At 43.3% G+C, this 21,702-nt stretch overlaps 1 protein-coding gene across 1 annotated transcript in view; it reads left to right on the top strand.

Annotated features, from left to right (window-relative positions):
• LOC125435082 (ankyrin repeat domain-containing protein 26-like) overlaps positions 1-21,702 on the top strand; it is an 83,273-nt gene that overhangs the window by 26,235 nt on the left and 35,336 nt on the right. The window contains 9 exon segments of the mRNA XM_048501118.1: positions 1,723-1,759; positions 3,561-3,580; positions 4,926-4,962; positions 5,051-5,095; positions 14,533-14,706; positions 16,367-16,422; positions 18,243-19,187; positions 20,230-20,315; positions 20,317-20,466. Of these exon segments, the coding sequence (XP_048357075.1) occupies positions 1,723-1,759; positions 3,561-3,580; positions 4,926-4,962; positions 5,051-5,095; positions 14,533-14,706; positions 16,367-16,422; positions 18,243-19,187; positions 20,230-20,315; positions 20,317-20,466 (1,550 nt within the window).

Here is a 21,702-nt window from a genome sequence, read left to right as displayed (position 1 = left end):
AAGCTTAAAAAATATTAAAAAGGTGAATTTGGGGGTGGAATTTCCAAATTCTCTTTCCCAGGGATTCCTTTTGGGTTCCAGCTTGGTTCTTCCCACTTCAAATCAAATATAAAACATTGCATGCTTAAATGGTTAAAATAAGTATCAATAGAAAACATCTGCTCTTTCTATACTCCTAATAGATCATTAATTCGTTTCTTAGAAGGGTTACTTGTAAACATATCCCAACATTTATGTGCAGAAAGAGGATCTGTATATTGGAAAGAATAATCAGTAAATTAGATGCAAATTTTAATTACGTTAGGAAGAATCTTCAGTGGAATTTGATGATGGTAAAGATGGAGATGAGAAAGACAGACAAGTTTCAGTTTTGGATAGAAATGTGACGTAGCAATTCACAGGATCAACAACATTTATTAGGAATAATAAATATTTATTGATATTTATTTGATATTTATTCGGCATAAATATCAAAATAAAATAATAAAACGATAATAATGACAGAACAGATTAGATTTCCCTTACAAGCAGAGCCTGCAGCAGATATTGGGCTGTAATCCCTAACATACAAGGATTATTGCTGTTAAGTAATTTAACAATATCAACTTTAGGGTAGCGGTTATGTATGTAATGTGGCAGAAGGGCTTCCCTAAGCAACTCATATTTGGGGCAGTGGAACAGGATATGTTCCAGCGTTTCAATACGAGCTGGACAATGTGGGCATACTCTGTCCAACAAGGGAGCATTCCTATAATGGCCTTGTGCCAGGGCTGGAGAGTAGACATTGCATCTGGCTCTGGTAAGGACCCAACGTTGCCTAAGATCAGTGATATGCACTAGGTATGAGGCCATTTTTCCAGCCATTAAATTGATACCCCAAAACAAAGAGGAGCATGTTGTTCTTGTTTGGCTCATTAGCAATTGCTGCTCTTGGTCAAATAATCTAGTTCTGACTACCCTTAAACTTTCTTGGGGCTCCATCATGGCAAGTGCCTCCAGGGAGAAACCCAGAGAGGTAAGTTTGCCTATGATTGTACTCCACCATATCGAAGTTTGTAGCTCGGGTAAGGCCTTGTGCAGTAAGCTGTTGGGTTCAGTGTGAAAACACAGCCTAGTCCAAAACTTAAAAGTAATTAACCAGGCCCCAGTTGTTAGTAGGTGCAGGCCAGCCTCTAGGCATTGTAGTCTTGCCCACGAGGCCCCAAGGAAGAGACGACACGCGGAGATTCCATCTGGTGGAGAGAGCCAGCTGCAGGAAGTGCGGGATCCCGTGATCCTGGCAACTCTGCCTTGTGCTAGGCTCGGGCTCCTTTTATTAGGGTTTACAAGAGGGGGGGCAACGTGGGCGGACCGGGAGGCAGGAGAGCGGGAGAGCGGGAGATCATCATGTGATGCATGATCTCATAGGGCTGCTATGTGCAGGAGGAAGCATCCACGTCTGGGTCTAATCCACACCTGGAGGGCAAGAGCCCCTTTGTCTGGGACATCTGGTGACCGTGAGTCAGGCATCTCATGACCTGTGACTCACGGGGGACTGGGGGGTGGGGGAGCTTGTGCACCCAGAAGGCCGTAGCCGGCACCGGCATGCCAAGCGCTCCTTCTACAGTTCTGCTGGGTTCGCGGGCTCACCCCTACAGGCATAGAACCGCATATGGGACGCAGTGGGGTACTCCAAATATCCTATATAGAAAAGATGATTAAATCTTTCTATTGATTTCGCAGGATCAAAATCCCTTACAAGATGGCAGCTTTCAAAGAGGTAAGTAAAAAATGGAGTTGAACCAAGTAATAAATACTCTAACTTTGCTCAGTTTGTAGCGGAAATTAGAATTTTTAGACACGTAGAAACTGCTGCTCCAGCTTTTTTCTTCATGTTGTTAATTGGCTTACTTGGACATGTTTAATTGTTGTAAACCTGTTGCAAGTGTTAACATGTCACCAGAGAACTACACTGTGAAAAACCAGCTTATGACTCGTTACTTCCATGATTTTTATGTGTTTCTGTTGCATGATTGGTTCATTAAAAAAAAGGAAAACTCTTTACTCTGTCTCGATAAAAGTGAATTATGTTATTGTGTGTTTGCGCCCAGGTTGTTCAGAGACTTCATTTTCAGGTTTCCTTAATATATGACATATGTAGCGGGGCAGGTATTATGAAGGAAGAAACGCTGTTTATGTCATCAGTGATGGCAGTCCTGTTTCTGCTTAACAATGTAGAAATCATGATTTAAATATCCTTCCCAGTTTCTACGTAGGAATCAGATAGTGAACTCTGAAAATGCTGGCTGAGTATAAAAGTGTATACTCAAGATAAAACTAATTTAACTTTTAACATAAATAACATGTTTAAAAATTGAATGAAATAAAAGTGTTATTTTGAACTTTGCAATAATTAATATTGGATTGGCTATAACCTTCTCTTTGCCTGAAGAACATGCTGCTTGTGCAAAGGGGCAGAAATCTGCCATTTACATGAGTTTTTTCATCCCTATCCTCCAGAAAAACAACTGTTGATTTTTTGCCTAATTCAGATGGGGGAACTGACACAGCTTTGCTGAGTGGTGCAGCCTCATGCTGATGCACTTGCCCCCTCTGCCAGCAGACGGGGCAAATGTGCTGGTGGCTGGCAACCCCTCAACTTTGCTGTGGTGAATCCTGGAAGTTGAAGCTGCCATGGAACAATGCTGGTGTTCAACTGGATGTCAGCACAGGGAGAGCAGACCAAGGCATTCCTGGGGGTGGAGCTAAATGTTAGTCGGCTTCCACCCAGGCTTTGAGGTCAGGTATGCCATGGCCCAGGGCTCAGATTAATGCCACCCTTTTTGGGTGGTATAAGTCCATTTAGCCCTATGTGGGGGAGGGGTGTTTGTGCCTCCCTGCGCCACCTGAAAGCCCTCTGAAGGTGTCAGGGTAGCATGGCCGCATCCCCGGTCGCCTCAAGCTTTGGATTGGGCTGTAACTCTTCTATCAAAAATGCAATGTACATTCATGGTGTTTCAGAAGAATTGTGTGATGGCAAGTAATTTTATAAGTACTGATCTGTTCAATTTTATTTACTGTTATATTCCTGATATACACACATTCTTGGTATTTTGCAAATGAAAGAGAATATATAAAGTACTTTGGTTGAAAACATGTCATTGATTTTTTTTTAACTTTAGAACTAAACTAACTGTCCTCAGGAGGCCAGCATTTCTAGACACAGTCAGCAAAGTCTTGGGTGGGATTCTACAGTTGAGTTCAGAAAATGATGGCATTTTTCTCTGCTGCTAAAGCCTTCAGTTGATGCACTGTGCTCCTTATGTCAGATTGTGCACTGTCCCTAAGGGAATAAACCAGTAGGATCTATCCTTTTGTGTTTCACATCTGTTTTCAATCAGTCACTTCAAAATATGGCATACATGGTGGAGATATCTATATTTGGTTTTTGTATTTCTAACTCACAAGTAGATTTTTACAAAAAGATAAAACTTGTTCCAAAGATATTTAATGCACTAAATAATGAGTGAAAAATGGTTGTACATTGCTGTCACTACTAATTCTCTTTTTTCCTTTCTCAGGAAGATTGCACGACTCTCAGGTAAATACTGTTCTGAAATATATTACAGAAATTGTATTTAGTAGTTCATATATCAAGGTGGGCAGTTGCCCAGGGCGGCCCCTTGCAGCGGGTGCCAAAAATGCAGGTTTGTTTGTGGTTTTTTTGGTATTTTCAGTGTTTTTTCAGTTTTGGCCTGCAGTGGGCACAGTTTTTAGGCTAGCAGCACCAAATTTCAGGGATTTTTCGGGAGACTCTCCTGATAGTATCATCCAGGTTTGGTGAGGTTTGGTTTAGGGAATCCAAAGTTATGGACTCCCAAAGGGAGTTCCCCCATTGTTTCCAATGGGAACTAATAGGAGATGGGGGCTACACCTATGAGGGTCCATAACTTTGGACCCCCTGAACCAAACGTCACCAAACCTGGGGGTATCATCAGTAGAGTCTCACAAAGATACTCTGAAATTTTGGTGCTGCTATGTTAATAATTGCACCCCTGACAGCAGGCACCCCTTAAATTTCCCCAGATTCTCCTTTTAAATCCACCCCTTTCCTGCCAATGCTTGTTTTCTTTCTCTCTTTTATTCTCTTAATGCCTAATAAAGGTTATGATTATTATTATTAAATCCATCCCCTTCGGCATGGATTTAAAGGGAGAATCTGAGGTCCCCAGTTTAAACATTGAAAGTGATGCTGTTTCGGGGTGGGGGGGATCCACCCCAAAATAGCATCACTTTCAATGTTGTTTAAACTGGGGACACTAAAATCCAGTTGCAAAGTGCATTGAAAGTGACTTGAAAGGAGGCACTCCAGCCTCCTTCTTGGTGCTTTTTTTTTAGGCTGAGAGAGGATCCCTGTCTTGACTAAAAAAAAAACAGCTCTGAGGCTGGAGCATCCCTCTTCCAGCTTCCCCTCATCCCCAGTATGCCTCCCTGCCCATGAATCGCAGGGTTAGGGTTAGTGTCATACAGGAAAACAAATGAAAGCCAATCGGAAGTTCCTTTTGGGGTCCTTTTATTTTAATATTTTTTCTCAGCAGTAATAAAACATTTTGAAAGCATTTTGAAAATGTCAAAAAATTTATTTCCACTGTGTGGCATGAATCATCCCTGTGTTCAGATTTGTGAGTTGGGGCATGTTCTATAATGTGATGGTGACTTTGAAATGACCTGGTGGAAAAAATCATTGTTTGGTCATGGTAGGGGAGGGTGGCATCAAACTCAGGTTTTGCCCAGGGCTCCAGTTTGCCTAGGTACGCCACTGGGTGGAGGGATGGGATAGTTACCCCCACAAATTTGTTGAAGATTCCCATTTGTTTCTCTATAAAATCAAAGATAACTAAAGCAAATTTGGACCATAATGTTTCTCCCTTTCATTTTTTTTTTAGGGAAAAGAGGGCACGGAGGACCTAGAACATAAAAAAAGTAATGTTCACTATAATTATTTGGTGGGAGAGGGTCTGATATAATATTTCCAGCTTAACATATTTATTGTTTCTCTTCTTTTTTTCAGAGTTAATGGAAGAACTTGGTTTAGATGAGACAGATCATAATGAAGGTTCACAGATATTTTTATTTATATTTTTGTGTAATGTGTAGAAAATAAAAAATGCGAAAGAAATATTCTATACAATACTTTTGAAGAAAGTTTATTAGACCAGACATATTTTACCATAACTTACAAGAATACACAAAACTGTTCCCTAGCATCTCATTTCAAAGAAGGAAGTGTGTTCTTTCATTTTATTCTTTTTCTAATCAAAAGAAAATTTGGTTTCACTTAATTTGGAAATTATCTATATAGACATTTCTGGATAAAACCTCAGAGCTCTTCCAAGACCTAGCAGTAGCTTCAGCTTCAGTATTGGCTGCTTGGCTTTAAGCATTCTGGCAGGCCTCTCTGACTCTCTTTCCAAGGTTTCAGTGGGGTTGGGCACACAGGTAGTTGGTTTGGGCACACTGCCTAGGTAGTAGAAGCTTCCCCCCTCCCCTGTCTACAGTATACTTGATGACCCCCCCCCCTTGTCTCTACAGTGCTTTTGCAGGCAACTCAAGGTAGTTCAGCTGAGTCAATGTAGTGAGGTGGGGGGGGGGGGGAGGCTCAACTGTCTTCCAATGCAGTGTGGGATGCCACCCTTTCCCTTTTATGCAGAGATCAGCCTTTTCTCAGCATCCTTGATTGGTCACAGTAGGATTTCAAATGATTCCTTTAGATGCTTTTTCTGCCATGCCTGCCCAATCTTCCTGTAGAAGCAATCTCTGGCCTCCACAACTTTGGTCCCTGGAAATATTCCATTCAGCCACAGTCAGTTTCCAAAAGGAAAAAGCTGAGGAGAGCACCATAAGAGGTGTCATAACAATCAACACACACTTTGTTTAGATTCCTCAAGAGGTTTCCTATTCATCAGCAAGACGAAGATTCAGAGGAAATGTGGAGTTTGCTGTCCAATCATCTGGTGAATCTTCAGATTACTGTTTTGACCCAGGACAATGACTATGGGAAAGGTCCGCTTTCATACAGTTTTTGAATCATCCATTTCTCTGGGCGATCATCTTGAGCCTGATGAATATAGTGCCAGTTCCATCAATTGGAACTATACTCAGTCATGGAAACTGAGCCTGTAGTCTAGAAGAAGTAGAACCATCAGGGAAGAACATTCCTCCCCCTGAAACTTCCATTAGGTTATTCCAGGCAGAATACTTTTCCAAACTGTTACCCAAAGTTGTTCAAGTACTCAACCATAAACAGGGTTCCAGCAATCCTGTTAACTTATCAGCCCCTTCCAATCTGAGGCTTTAAGAAACCATTATTGATTTGTGTTTGACCCTTTCCTCAGCATATTGAGGAGGCGATGAAAGCAGAATAGGCAAACAACCGTTTACCGTATATACTCGCCTATAAGTCAACTCGAATATAAGAGGCACCTAATTTTACCACAGAAAACTGGGGAAACTTATTGACTCGAGTATAAGACTAGGGTGGGAAATGCAGCAGCTACTGGTAAATTTAAAAAATAAAAATAGATACCAATAAAAATATTTTTGAATATTTATTTTAAAAAAAACCAGTATGGTATCAGCAATGACTTTAAAAGTTCTGAAATGGAATATATAACTCTCACAGACAGTATCTCTTCAGAGTTTAATAGGGAAGATGCTCATCAAGATCCCCCTTTTAAAAAGTCCCTACAGGTTCTCCTTGAACACAGATAGCTTATCATTCTCAGTGAAGATGCTTGCGTGGTGATGGCAGCCGCTGTCCCAAAGCAAGTCTTTTTTGCAGGTCATTGGACCTGCAACAACACAGTTCTGTCTTTTACCCTGAGTCAGAATGGCTACAACTCACTGCACACAAATTAAAAAGAGAGCCTGAAAGACTGCTGATTTTTCCCCAGGAAGTGGTTAAGGTCATGCTGGCTTCTTGAAAAACATCTCCCGTCCACATTTATGAACTCACCTGGAGAACATTTCATTGGTGGAATAGGAGAAAGGACATAAATCCTCTCTTTTCTTCCCAGAAAGTCATAATTCTCCTTCTCCATGATGGGCTAAGTCAGGGCCTGCATCTAAACACTCTAAAGAGGCAGTTATTAGCATTGTCATCTATTCTCAACCTGAATAATGACTATCAATTGTTTTATTCAGGGAACAACTCAGTTATCCCTCTCAGTTATGCCACAGACTTTTGACCTGAAATTTAAACATGGTGCTGAAGGCATTGAATTAACCTCCCTTTGAATCTATGAGGAAAAAGAGCTGAATTGAAAGTTCCCTTAATTGTAGCAATTACTTCAGCAAGAAGAATACTGGAACTGTCATCTCTCTCAGTAAGAGGAGACTTATGTACATGAAAGAGAGAAATTGTGGCACAAGTTAGATGTTCACAGGGTTCTGTGTTTTTATAGCAAAAAAACCGCCCCTCTTTGTTGTTCAGATGCCTTATTTGTTCCTCATGTTGGGGAGGACAGTTTCAAAAGTTACTATTGCCCACTGAATTTGACAGTGTATATCCAAGCATATGAATCTTTGCATCTCCTTGTGCCCAAGTTGGTCACTGTAGATTCCGCCAGAGCAGCAACATCAGTGGCATTTTTGTCTAATGTCCCTGTTGATTAAATCTGCAGGTCATCCTCCTGATCATCATTTTCAACTTTTATAAGCGTTATAAAATTGATTAGGTAGCCTCAGCAGAGGCTGCCTTTGGGTGCAGTGTACTTCAGCAAATGGTAGCCTGCTGAGTCTGAGCTTCTTCCTTCTCAGCAAGGCTTAGTTCTGGTACATTCCAGAGGGTGTCTTCCCCCCACTGAAGAAGAATGAAACATTGGACTTTCTGTGACAGTTTTTTCTCTTCAGTGGAGACTGAAGTTATCCTCACCCTACCGGTTATGAGGCTGCTCAGGATCCCCTTTTCGTAAGGGTGTGGTTGTATATTAGTGTTAGTGTAAAGGTTTCAATGGTGTTGATGGGAAGGGCAGCCGCCTAACCTTGAGTACATTCCACAGCCCGGGATGTATGGGCCATTTCTATCATGAGACTTTATCTCTGGCGCTGAGATATAATCTCCGCTCCCATGGAAGCGTCGGAGGGGATGGGATGGATAGAGTTATAACCTGTGCTTCTGGCGGAAGTAAATATTCTGTTACCGCGCAGTTTGAGCTCTAAGATGTCTGAATAAACGGTCTTTTCCACCTAAGAGCCTTTATTTCGCTTCCATGGAATTCCCTACATCAGGCAGGAATCTTAATTCATCTATATCCCTAGCGCAGTGGACCCTCTGGTGTTCCTCGCATGGAGAGGTTGAATAAGTTTCTGGGAAGGCGCGGTAGCCTCAAAGAGGCTCCAACCTTTCCCTTCTGGATCTGGAGGAACCGGCGGAGAACGGTCTCGCAGCAGGACTCTTTTCCGCCCTATCAGCACGAAGTTTCCTTTACTCCGCTGGAACGGTGGACGGACGATCACCATGGGGATTTCATATTTTATCGCTTTTGGGGCGCTTCGTCTATGGATCGAGCTTCGTGGGATCGGATCTCTACCCTCGCTGTGCATGGATTACAAAACCCCGATGCAACCTGTCATGGAGGAGACGGGCCTGACCACCTTCACAGCGCGGCAACCCAGGAGTCCATTGAACGATTCCTGGACTCAGATTTTGGTGATGTTCTTAAAGAACCACCGTGGCACAGCACTGGGGCCCGTCCGGCGACACTGGACTAAACCTGATTGAGGTATCCGTATCGCCTTCCGATCGGATCCCCTGGATCCCGGGAAGTCAGCGCTGCACCTGAGGTGCCCAGGAGCCACCGTGTCTCCGATGTCTCGGCTTCCAGACGCACGAAGAGTCCGAAGAAAGCCTGCACTCCCAGCCGGATCTGTTCCTCTCCCATCGAAAGAGAACTGGGATGAGGAAGTGGGCCGACTAAGCAGATGCCCAAGAAGCATGGACCCGGAACGCTTCAGCTATGGGAGGAGGAACGGGCATGCCGCAAGAGCGAAAACCTGCAGAGGGACCGAAACAGCAACGCGAAAAGAAGTCCAACTTCGAAGTTGGACCGCACAAAGATGCTCCAACGACAATAGCGCAGAATCTGGTCGGGGTCCATGATAAGGTCCTGGAACACTCCAAACTGATTTACAGCTGCAACGAAAGCCGTTTCAGGCCTTGCGCGACGCTAAAGTGAGCGCATTGCAGCTATTAAACGGGACGCACTGGCTAAATTGAACGAGAAAGCAGCTCTGCATACACCAGATGCATTGACCCGCTAAGGAGAGAGAGCCATTGCCTGGGAGAGGGAACTGAGGAAGCAGCAGACCAGCCCTGTTGGAGCTCACGCTGTCACCGGATACTGCCGGGCGCCAGAGGGGCAACGCTGTTGGGCCCCGCACCTTCCAAGACCAACTCCCACCGAACGCCAGCAGCACCGCATTAATACCGCTTACCGGATTCCAGCCCCCCCCCCCCGTGCAACCGCTGTCTACCAACCCGTTCAATTCCGCGATCCGCCTGCAGGCCAAGAGCCATGGAAAGGTTACTTTCACAGGCCCCCCCCGGACATTCCGTTCGCTTCGATGGGGACCGCTTCCAAACTCCCCTACTTCATCTTACAACTCGAGCGCCCACATGGAGGACTATGATGATTTATGTACCGGGTCTGGAGCGCCGGTAACACGGGACATCGCCTGGGTCCTGGATGGCAGCAGCCGACTGGTTTGTGACTCGGATTTTGCAGGCATTTAGAAGACTCCTTAACGGCCCCGATTCTCCAAGCCTTTACAGAGCTGGGCCTACGATCCGTAATACCGGAAAAATGTAAAAGTTATCCCCGCCATCTCCATCAAAACTATCCTGCGCAGGGCAACTACCGCTTGCAGAATTTGCCCGAATTTCGCAGCGGCGCTGCTCAACCTCTCCTGAGGGCCTGAACGCATGAAATGCAATACTTCTCGGATGCTGTTGACGCAAGCTGCGGAACGTGTTTTAATTGGCTCCTCGTGACTATTGCTGATTGATCCAGTTGGGATCCCAGGTGGCGCCTCGCTTTGAATACGCTGCGTCGAGGCCGCCTCTACGCCCAAAACCTGCCACTCGCGCTCTTCACTAAGCTGTAAGCCCAGCCGCCTCTAACAGACCACTTGAGCTCGCCGCCGACTGGATTGTGTTTACCATGAGGACCAGGTCATCTACGCCAACCGTCCAAGAAACAAAACCAACCGCCCAGCCACGCGCTGCGACCCCATCTGCCAAGCTACTCACGAAATCGGGGTCAGCCTCGGGACGGCTCATCTAAAGCGGTCATCGGCGACCCGAGGAGGGGGGGAAGCAGCTGTTTTTTCAGCCCCCCCCCATGGACATGGTCCCACTCTGACGCCGTGAGTGAAGGCAGCGCCCCATTGTCCAAGCTGCTTGGCCAACCCCGCTAAGCATACTCGCGACAGGCCTCGCCAGGATTCTGGCTGCCCCATTGCTTAATGCGCCCCAGGTGGCAGAGGAGCTAGGTTCGACCAAATTCCCGGCTAAGCCCATACCATTCACCCAAATGGACGGCAGTTCTCGGGAACGGCGACCGCCCAGTTCGACACCATCATTTTGGAAAGAAAGGATCTTGTAATTCACTGACCCTCCCTGCGGTGAACATACATGAATTGGGGGGGAAAACTCAACTTCCTGACACACACCCTCTCTGCTTTATCAGCTTATTGCTCCCGATTCTATTGGTATCCCAATCGGGCGTACTCAAGATTCAGAAGCCAGAGTTTTTCAGGGAGGCACGCATCAGTTGCCACCCCATAGAGACACTGACTGCAAATCGTTATACAGCCGGGGCTTAACTGCCCAAAGGTAGAATCTACCGCATGAGTCCTAATGAGGAGAAGGAACTGCGTTTCTGGACAAGAACCTCGCCGCTGGTTCATATCACGTAGCGGCTACCGAACACACACACGCCGTCTCCGCTTTGTTTGTAAAAAGAAAGATGGGTTCTACTGCTTTGCACAGATTATCGAGGTTCAATGCAGTCTCCCTGTCCAATAAATATCCTTTGCCTTTGATCAAGGACCTCTTAGATGCCTTCGGGCAAAGGGCCATGAGATCTTTACTAAATTGGACTTGAGAGAAGCTACTACAGGGTCAGAATTGCTGAAGGCTATGAACACTTGATCATGCTTTTAACACAAAGTTTGGACAGTTTGAATACTCTGATAATGCCATTCGTTGGCGGGGCCCCTCGGGCTTTTATGGTGGCGGCCCCTTATCAACGAGGTTCTCCATGATTTATTGTACAAGGGAGGTGTGGTATACTGAGATGACGCTTTTTAATTTATTCACAAACCATGGAAGAGCATGAAGCATTGGTTCGGAAGTATTGAAACGCTGTTCAACAACTCTCTCTTTGCCGAAACTCTCCAAATGCTGAGCTTCCAATTTCAGACCTCTATTGACTATTTGCTGGCCGGATCTCAGCCTCGGTGGCTTAAAACTGATCCTGCTAAAATTGACGCCGTCCCTTCCAATGGCCTGCCCCCACCGAACCGTAAAGAAATCTCCAATCTTTTCTGGTTTTGCTAATTTCTATCGCGGGATTCTTCATACCCCATTGCCGCTGAACTGACTCTCCTCTCACAGACCCCACGCACTCAAGGGTAAAGATCTCACTGTCCGCCAAGCCCGGGCCCCCCTTTCCTGGTCTGGAAGAATGTCAAACAGCCTTTCAGCTCTTAAAGTCTGCTTTTACCACCGTAACCTATCCTAAAGCACCCTGACCCAGATCTCCCGCTAGGTCTTCACGTGGATGCCTCGACAAAGCGCTTTGGGGCAGCTCCTAGTTGCAGAAAAAATAAAGCTATGGTAGACTGGTTCCGCGGTGCTTATTTGTCAAAGAAATTCTCCTCGGTGCTGAACTCAACTTCGGACTGTGGGAGATAAAAGAGACTGGCATGCCATCAAAGTAGCACTCTCCACTCTGGCGCCACTGGCTGGAGGGGGCTGAAACACCCCTTTCAGGTTTGGTCGGATCGACAAAACTCCGGGCTTTTCCACCCCCCCCCTCAAGATGTCCGCGAAAAAAAAACAACTCCGCAATGCCGATTTTTTTTTTCTCGCTTTTCACAGTCCATTTTTTCCGAAAACTAATAATAAACTGGCTAGACGCTACGCGTTTCACCCGGGAGGGGGGGGGGTGGAGCTGCTCTCACTTGGCATGACATTCCACGCGACCATGTTCTCTCCCTCCCAGTTGGGGCTGGCTGTCACCCGACCTCAGTATTTCATCCACTTCTCCTTCAGCCGCCCATTCTCTTAGTCTCTCCTCTTTCCTCAAGTGGAACCTCGAGGAGGCGGGTTGCATGAGCCATCCCAGCTGGAGGAAGGTGACTCCCCAGTTGCGTTTGGGAGAATGGAGTTTTACGAGGGGGGGAGGTTGGTATCGCGCTGCCCTCCGCTAGCAGTGTTCTGAAGCCTTGCCAATGCATGCCCGCCGGGCCGCTGGACATTTTGGCTTTCTGAAAACTCTGCATTTGGGGCCCGCCGCCAGTTCTCTGGTGGATGCTGCGAATGCGCAAGCGACATTGAGGCATATATTAAAGGCTGCCCTGAGCTTGTGCAGAAGCCAAAACATTCCCCGGGAAAGCCCCATGGGCTGTTGAAACCTCTCCCGGTGGCCTCCCGCCCTTCCGGGAAGCTTCAATATCTCCATGGGATTTTATTACAGATTTACCGGGAAAGTCATGGCAACACGGTCTTATGGGTAGTGGTTGACTTATTTTCTAAACAAGCCCACTTTTATTCCATGTGCTTCCATCCCTCCGGCCTCCCCAAGTTAGCACGGCTGTTCATTCAACATGTTTACCGGCCTACAACTGGCCTGCTAAGGTATCTCCCACCGCTGTCCCCCACAATTCATTTCAAAGTTTCTGGAAGGCTTTTTTAGGGTTGTTAGGGGTCAGCCTTCCGGCGTCGTCACTCTTACCACGCCTTCAAAAGTGACGGTGAGTCGGAGAGAACTTAACAGAACCCTAGGAGCAGTATTTACAGCAGTTACACCAACTACCACCAAGACAATTGGTGCGAGCTCATTCCGCTTATGGAGATACTCTCTATAACAATGCGTGTTCATAGCAGTACAAAAGAAAACCCCCTTTTGAAATTGTGTCTGGTCGCCCTTCCTTCCTCGGCCGCGTCGTCATGAACCAATTCCGCTAACAGCTTTGGATCCTCTTCCAGAAGCCAACAATGGATTTCATCCCTAGTCGAGGGGTGGAAATCGGGTCCAGACCGCCTTTACAACAGGCTAAGGACTCCCAAAAGCTGCAAGCGGATAAGCACCGCCGGATTTCCTCTTCGCATGGGCGGTATTTTTTGGGTGTATTTGTTCACTGCAAAATCTCAGTGAGACGCAGTGCATAAATTCTTCCAAACTAGGCAAAAGATTCGGACCTTTTCTTTAGATTACTAAAGTGATTAATGATGTCACTGCCCGATTGATTTGCCTAACTCTCTTAGTAACATTCATCCTGTCTTCCATTCCAGTTTACTCAAGGAGGCTCCCGCCTCGGGATGCCTGGCACGACCGCCGGAGAGACTCCCCACCGACTATTATTATTGATGGGTCACAAGCACTACTTAGAATTGACGCTTCATCCTGACTCTCCGGCACTTTTAATCGCGAAACGCTTGCAATATTTTAGTCTCTTAGGGTGGGATATTCACTCTGGGTATAATCAATGGGTTTATTCCGGCAATATTGGACGCCTCCCACCCTCTTATTTCTGCTTTCCAATCGCTACTTTTCCGCATAAAACCTGGGGGGGGGGTCTTCTTTAAGGGAGGCAGAGTGTAAAGGTTTCAATGGTGTTGATGGGAAGGGCAGCCACCCTGGCTTTAACCTTGACGATACATCTCCACAGCCCGAGGCTGATGTAATAGCTTCATCGGTGGAGACTCCTTTTATCTCTCAAGTGCTGGGAGATGAGGTCTCCTGCTCCCCGTATGGGAAGCCGGGAGGGGATGGGATGGATAGAGGAGTTATAACCTGTGCTTCTGGCGGGAAGTGTCATTCCTGCCACTGCGTGTACTTGAGCTTTCTAAGATGTCTGAATAAACGGTCTTTTTCCACCGAAGAGCCTTTTATTTCTGCTTCTATGGAATTCCTTACAGTTAGGCTAATCTTCCTGATAGCTTTTACAATTGGAAGTTTAACCTAATAATTTTTCTAGTTTCTAGCTTTTTGTCATGGAGTTTGGCTTTGGCAGGGCTGGGAAAGGTCAGCCTCTTACCAGTCCTCTTCAAGGTCAGTTTAACTTGCATAAATCCTGCCATGGAGCGAGTAACCCAGAGTAGGATGACTTTGTTCCACTGAGGAAAAGAAATCTTCATGATAAGTCCAATGTTTCGTATATGCAAAATGTAGATGTTTATAGCCTAAAAAATTATACTGTGTTGTCTCAAAAACAGGAAGTTATGTTTACTGTCTGAACATAAAACCTGTATCTCAACTTTTTCAGATGAGTCTGACTGGGATTCATCCAGCATTCCTCTTTCAAGTGTATCCTGTGCTGACCCTTTGTATCAACTTGTGCTGGGAAGTGATGGCAAAAGTGATTCTGCAGTCAAAAAACCAGAAGTTATTCCTGTGGGAGTACAATTATCTGATACTAAAACAATGATTCCGGTAAAAGGTAGTGGCTCATATTTTCATATGAAGATCAGCTTGTGCTCTAAAAAGCAAACAAAATATTTGATAACGCTTGCTTCCTACTCCCAGCCCCCTTGCTCTGAATTATTCCAGTTGATGTTTAATGGAATCACTATGGAATTATAAATGGTGATGTTAAAGGATTGAAACTAGTTAACTATGTTATTTAAAGTGTTTTAATCTATTTTATTCATTTACTAAAGTGGAGTGAGGAATATAGTCCTTTTTACCTCTGTTTCCTCCTTGCTTCATCTTAACACCATTGGGCATATTTGGAATGTGTAAGTTTTATTAGTAGCCACACTATATTACTGTTCTTTTCTTTTATTTGAGATATAATTTGACAGCTGATTCTATAATTGGCTTAGTAATCTTACTATCACCCAGAACAGACCAGGGAGCAGAAGGTACTCTACTTGCTGGTTTAGTTCTATGGTGCTGAAAGAAGGAATCAAGCAGACCTGGGCTTCAGTTAATTTCCAGCCTGAAATATTTTTGGGTACTGTACCAGAATCCTTTTCACTTTATAGAAAATTCCTTTTCACTTTATAGAAAAAGAAAATAGTCATGCTCATGACACTGCATTTTGAGCTGCAAGCTAAATCTGAGCTCTAAAATTAGTCTAGACAACACTATTCCATTAGGACAGTGGTGGCGAACCTTTGGCACTCCAGATGTTATGGACTACAATTCCCATCAGCCCCTGCCAGCATGGCCAATTGGCCATGTTTTGCTACAAGTTCTCCAATTGGCCATGCTGGCAGGGGCTGATGGGAATTGTAGTCCATAACATCTGGAGTGCCAAAGGTTCGCCACCACGGCATTAGGAAGAAGTTCAGAGTTCCAAATCCAGAATACTTGAATTAGACATAATTACTTGACATTTCTGAATTTCCTACACCCATTCTAGTAAACTTTGGCCTGGATGTAAAAATGTAGCTGAATTAGATGAAAGAGTTATGTAGTAGTATGATGTGGTAGCACATCAAGCTGCAGGTAGGGCTCACATTTTTGAATGCTTCCTGAGTAAGTCAACAGGCCCCCTCCCCTAAGAACAAAGAATTAACACATAGGAAACAAATCTCTCTTTTCTGCTAACTCTTTTATTTACCTACTGATTGCTATAAAAAACAGGAGAACATTCAAAACTGACATTCTCCGCCTGCAGCCTGAAATGGTACCTGTCATTCTGCTATATGTGTAGGTAATGTCTTGCTTCAAGGCCAGCTTCAATTTCGTTTTGCTGTAGAAACTGGCAATTGTAAAAAATAATAATACCACAATTATCCAGGAGAAAAGTTCTAAAACACTGGAAAACACTCCAAAGCAATTAGATGCTTCTTTCATTTTTGTCATTGTAAGAATATAGCAAAGTTGGGAGTTTGTTTCTAATTTATGATTCAGAGTCCAAGACCCGGAACCCATGTATTTCTTTTTTATTTGATTACTATCTCTTAGAATTGCACAATATATTTCTGCTCTGATGCCTTTTGGTTTAATTCATTTTAATACATCAGTCTGACATCTGAAATACTTTAGTTGAAGTGTTTGTATAATGTTCCAACATGATATCATACTTTTTGCAGTCTAAGAGGCAGTGTATAAATTAGAAGTAACTAGTATCTTCATTATTGCATTTTCAGGAGAGAAGAGTAATGAGCAAAAAGATATCAAAGGAATTGAAAATGATGAGAACAAGGTCGGTAGAGGGAGAGGTTAATGTAAATGTTGATGTTGTAGTATATCTGCAGCTAAAATCAACATTAAGCTGTGCAGTGATATATTTTGTAGTTTAAAGGCTTCATTTAATTTGATGACTTCATCGAATTTTGCTTCCTACCTGTATATAACTATTCAACATCATGGGTATTCTGTGCAGCCGCACATTGGGAGTGCTCTTCCACAGGCCTGCCATGGAAAGATTTTAAGCTTTTCATCCGCTCTATTGGAAATGTGGTAGTGAAATAGCACACTATAACCACATGTGGTGGAACTGTGACATAATTAAAACCCTTTGGTTTACAGTGCCTGATAAAATTTATCCAATGAAAGGTTCTTAATTGCCTAGAGAGAAAGACTATGTGCCTGGAAACAGGTGTACACCTGTTGTGCTTAGATGACCCTGCCAATAAATCATGCAGGTTGAAATGTTCCTGTGGTTCCACATTTTGCCTTTGCAATGGAGGCCAAGCAGTATGATCTTTTGCTCTCCAAGATGTTGACAACAGTTTGGCATACTCTTAGTATGAACTGTCCCAAACATATTATTTCTCGTGTTGGTGACAGCCACGATCACTTCAATAGTTTCATTCTCAGTATAGAGGCTATCAGGTGACACAAACATTAAATGATCCACCATAAAAATTTCATCTGAAGTTCGAAATTATTTAGTGATTTTTATTTAGTATTAAATTAATACAACTCATTGTTTCAAATAAGCAAGTAGCAGTGTATTGTCAGTTCCAACTTCAAATGATTTTGGAATTAAATTGTACATTGCTAAAAGATGGTTTTTGAGAAGTTCATACATCTTTGGTGTTAAAGATGCAGCAGAAATAAGGGTGTGTACATTATGTGAGGAGAACTTTGATTTCTTAATTTTAGTGACACTGCAATACACTTAAATGTTTTCATTAAACATTTTAACAAAATATGCATGGCAGTATCCAAATCAGCTGTATGGTATATCCTTGGAGGGGGGTACGCAAGTTCCATGGGCTTTCCACTCAAGCTTCTGTCCCCTGCTCCAATACTCTCAAGGATGTCCTTTTATGAGGCTCAGGTTGCAGCAAAGAAGTAGGAAAGATCATTTCTGTGAGCAAAGCTATTCTCACAGCAGTTTTTTAAAAAATTCAACCTTAAGAAACTAATTATGTAAAAATGCTGTTGTTCTGTTCTGCCCCTCAAGTGAATCTGTTTGAGGTGCCCTGTACTTGGCTAGGACAGAATGGGGGAGACACAAGTCAGGTTCAACAGTTCTTACAATGAGTTTATTACTTGAGAGAAACAAGACCCTAACTTCTCCCTTGGGAGTACTTGCTTGTCTTGAGCAGGTTTGAAGCTGCAGACTGTGTCTTCTCTTAGTTGCTTTCAAGAAAGTCAGTTCTTTCAGTCTTTTTCTAGTTTTAACTGCTGTTAAACTTAACTTGTGCTCTATGGACCGCCATATAATAATATGGACGTCATGAATATTCCGGACTCCAACTACCCTTAGCACCTCACTCTGACTGACTGGCTAGAACTAAAACAGGGGATTGTTGGGTAAAGAAAGGAAACTGCCTATTGGAAACTGTCCTGTCTTAAAGGGACAGGGGCTAACTAAAATACCCTCCCTTAGAAGACTTAACAATGAACTAAAACCATGCTAACTATGGGGAAACTAAAGCTTAATGGGGAAATAACAGAAGCCTCTGTGGGGGCATGACATGTTCTTTAAAATAATCACCAATATATCTGTGTGATGTCCATAGCATAATTGTGTACATATAGTTCTTTTTTCTCCTATCCATATTTGACTAGCATAAGGATAAAAATGTAGTAGACGCATTCAGCTGTACCAAAAAGGCATCACTTGAAAATCAGACTGACAATGCAGAGGTTTTATTTGCTTGTGAGAAAAAGGAAACTGAAGCAGCAGTGCATACTGAGGAATCTAACAGTGGCTGCAGTCAGTTTGGTGCAGCTCTCTGGGAAGAAAGATATGAAAAAATGTGGGTTGCAAATGAAAAAAGAGAAGTCAAAACGTGTTTTAAGAGCATTACAGCAGAACTAAAGCAGAAGTTTGGTGAAACTAATATAAATGTACAAAGAAGTAATACTTCTGTGGAAGAAAGATCACAGGATGGCTTCAGTGGTATGCCAGAATCACCATTGCTACCACTGTCTAAAACTACAATTGACATACAAGCAACGGGAGATTCTGGAAATTTAAACTCTGTCATTGCAGAAAAGAAATGTAGCCCTGAAAACTTAACTTTAAATCCTATAAATTATAGTTCTCAGAAGTTTCTTCCTGAGCAGCGTGAAAATGGTCAACAAAAAGTTCATCAAAACCAGAGTGCAAAGAATGAGATATTATCTGAAATAGCAAGTGTAAGTGGAGAAGGAAGAGACAATAGTCTTGTACAACAGGAAACAAATGTGGGGAAGTTTGCAACACATATCAAACCGTCTGCCTACATAGACACTGCAAAACTCCTTTCTAATGTAACAAAAAGTGCAGTTGAAACAATCTTACACCAGTTTAACAATGGTGCTTCCAGACGCATTGCAGTCAGCAACTATAAAAATGTTGAGACTGAGATTGGAAAGAAAGTGAAAAAATCTAATCAATCCTGCTGCCAAATATCAAAAGAACGGGATAAAGAAGTAGAACGTGATGTTGTGAAATTTAAGAATGAGGTAGGAATTGTGCAGACAGCGTTCCTGGCTTTGGAGAAAGAAAACGCCCAACTACGGAAAGAGGTAGAGGAATACTTGTTGCTTTTTATTCTTTAGTCTTTCTCATGGCTCTTCCATCCTGTTCATTTCACCTCTTCATCATTATTGGAAAGCCATCTCTTCTGTGGGCTTTGTGCAGTTCTTCTAAAGTGGGTCTTTGTGCAGTTCTTCTAAAGTAAGGATAATTAAAAATGTTAACAGAATATGATTTTAATGTTAAAACGCCTCAAATGATTCAGGTTTTCAGAAACTGCAACTTTGAGACATATGAACTGCTCCCATTTTGTAGTGGTGAGAAGTAACATCCAGTCACAAGTTGACTTATGACGATCCCATAAGGTTTTCAAGAGAAGAGACAAAGGCTGATTCCGCATGGGCCAAAAACAGCAGTGTGAAAACAGTATGAAAATGGCGTAAAAGGGTTTTAAACCGTGTAAAAGGGTTTATGCTGTTTTCACACCACTGTTTTTGGCCCATGCGGAATCAGCCAAAGAGACGTTTAGAGGCTTTTTGCCATTGCCTTTGGCTGTGTCACAACCCTGGACTTCCTTGGTGGTCTCCCATCCAAGTACTAACCAGGGCTGACTCTGCATAGCATCTGAGATCTCACAAGACTGGGCTAGCCTGGGCCACCCAAGTCAGGGTACACCCACAGCATCTTGAGTCTGTTCCAAAATGTGAAAGTGGCTTCTGAACAGGGTGTTGATATTTCCATTATCTCATTCTTTCTTAGCACCCTTCACTTTGTTGTGTGAAGCACTTCTCTTTTTTCACTACAATGTAGTTGAACACTTGATTGTTAAGAATAGCTATTGTTTTTATAACCGCATGGTGTGCACTCCTAATTTATTTTTTCCTGTCACTAATGGAAATGTTTTTCTATTAACTCCTGTATTACACTACTAATTCCTGTTAACATACAACTTTAATAATGAATCTTTTCTTTCAATGGGTGGATGTATTTGCTTAGTGTAGTAGAAAGTTGAAATAAATGACAGAACATGTAGCTTATTATGATCACTGATATTTTGGCTACAAAATATATTAAGCTATGGCATTGTTTTAGGTTGAAAAGAAAAAACAAAAGCAGAAATGGGAAGAATTAGAGGCTGCAGGAAAAATGGAAAGTGCAGCTATTGAAAAAAGGGTTGGCTGTGAATACTATTAAACAGAAAGCAGGAGAGCTTTCTGTAAAGGAAAAACAGTATATTAAACCAGAAGGAGAACTATTAGGGCAAAACCCAGCAAAAAACTTAATTTCCTCTGTGGAAAAGAAGGAAATAATTCCAGTAGCTGCTAAAGGGTAAGTGTGAATACTAATGTTAATCCTCAGCTGTTTTCCTGAAAGGCTGTATGTTTTGGATGGTGATGCTTTGGACTTCTGTGTTTTTTAACTTTCAATATCATCATACCTGGAACACACTATTGGCACAACTATAGCATGAATATGCAAAAAACATAGTAAATACATCTAACAGGTGAGTTTCCTCATATCCAAAACTAGTCAGTATCTATTAACAGTTCTCAGTTGGTGTGCACTACATGTATCTTTCAAAATTTATTTATACCAGAATCTATATCAGTGGTTCCCAAACTTATTTGGCCTACCGCCCCCTTTCCAGAAAAAATATTACTTAGCGCCCCCTGGAAATTAATTTTTTTTAAAATTTTAATAGCAATTAAACAGAAAGATATATGTATTCATGTTTCTACCTGTGGCCATCACCGCCCTCCTGGATCGCTGCAGCACCCACCAGGGGGCAGTGGCGCCCACTTTCGAAATCACTGATCTATATGAATCTTGTTGGGAACATGTTCCTCTTAACTATGGATGTGACAGCTCAGAGATATAATGCACGTGGAAATGTCACAAGGTTTAATCACCAATTGGTAACACTCTATTCCTTTCTTTACCTCTTTGTTACATGTAGCTATCTCAAAGGCCATCTCCACACAACCAAATAACAGCACCCTAGGGACGGAAAAAACACCCCCCCTAGGGTGCTGTTTGCACAGGAGGGTCCCCCCCCCCAAGCAACTACACGAAGACGAGCGAGGTTTTTGAAAAGCGGCTAAAGTGTAAGATAAAGTATCTATTTCAAAGGTTTTTCGGACAGCCTCCTGTATGGCATTCATAATACAAAAACTTGTGACCTGCAAGAAGCAAACCCACGAAATTAGTGGCTTACCATTTGATGAGGAAAGTACCGTTGATATATGGCAGTTCCTAACATTAGGTTCAGAAGGCAGAGAGTCATTTTTCGCTTTCAGGTTGTTCCCAGTCTTGTTTAGAAAAGTGAGGAACAGGGACAGCTATGCCTAACTCCACTCGTAAGACCAGTTTTCAGCTAGCATCCTCAGCTTCCTTTAAGTAACTGTTTTCTTTACTTCTTTCATTTTTGCTCTTCTGAACTCATTTCCATTTGCCTGTTGACTTAAAAGAAATGAAAAACCCTAAGGCAGGGCTGGAGTTTTCTCATGGTCTCCAGTACTGGTGGTCAAGTCTAAGTGCAAGAAAGCCTTGTGACCCCAGCCACCA

The sequence above is a fragment of the Sphaerodactylus townsendi genome, linkage group LG06 (assembly GCF_021028975.2).
Source record: "Sphaerodactylus townsendi isolate TG3544 linkage group LG06, MPM_Stown_v2.3, whole genome shotgun sequence".
In the NCBI taxonomy this organism is placed as follows: Eukaryota; Metazoa; Chordata; class Lepidosauria; order Squamata; family Sphaerodactylidae; genus Sphaerodactylus; species Sphaerodactylus townsendi.
The sequence above is the reverse complement of the archived record's forward strand: the minus strand, read 5'-3'. Positions and strand labels throughout refer to the sequence as shown.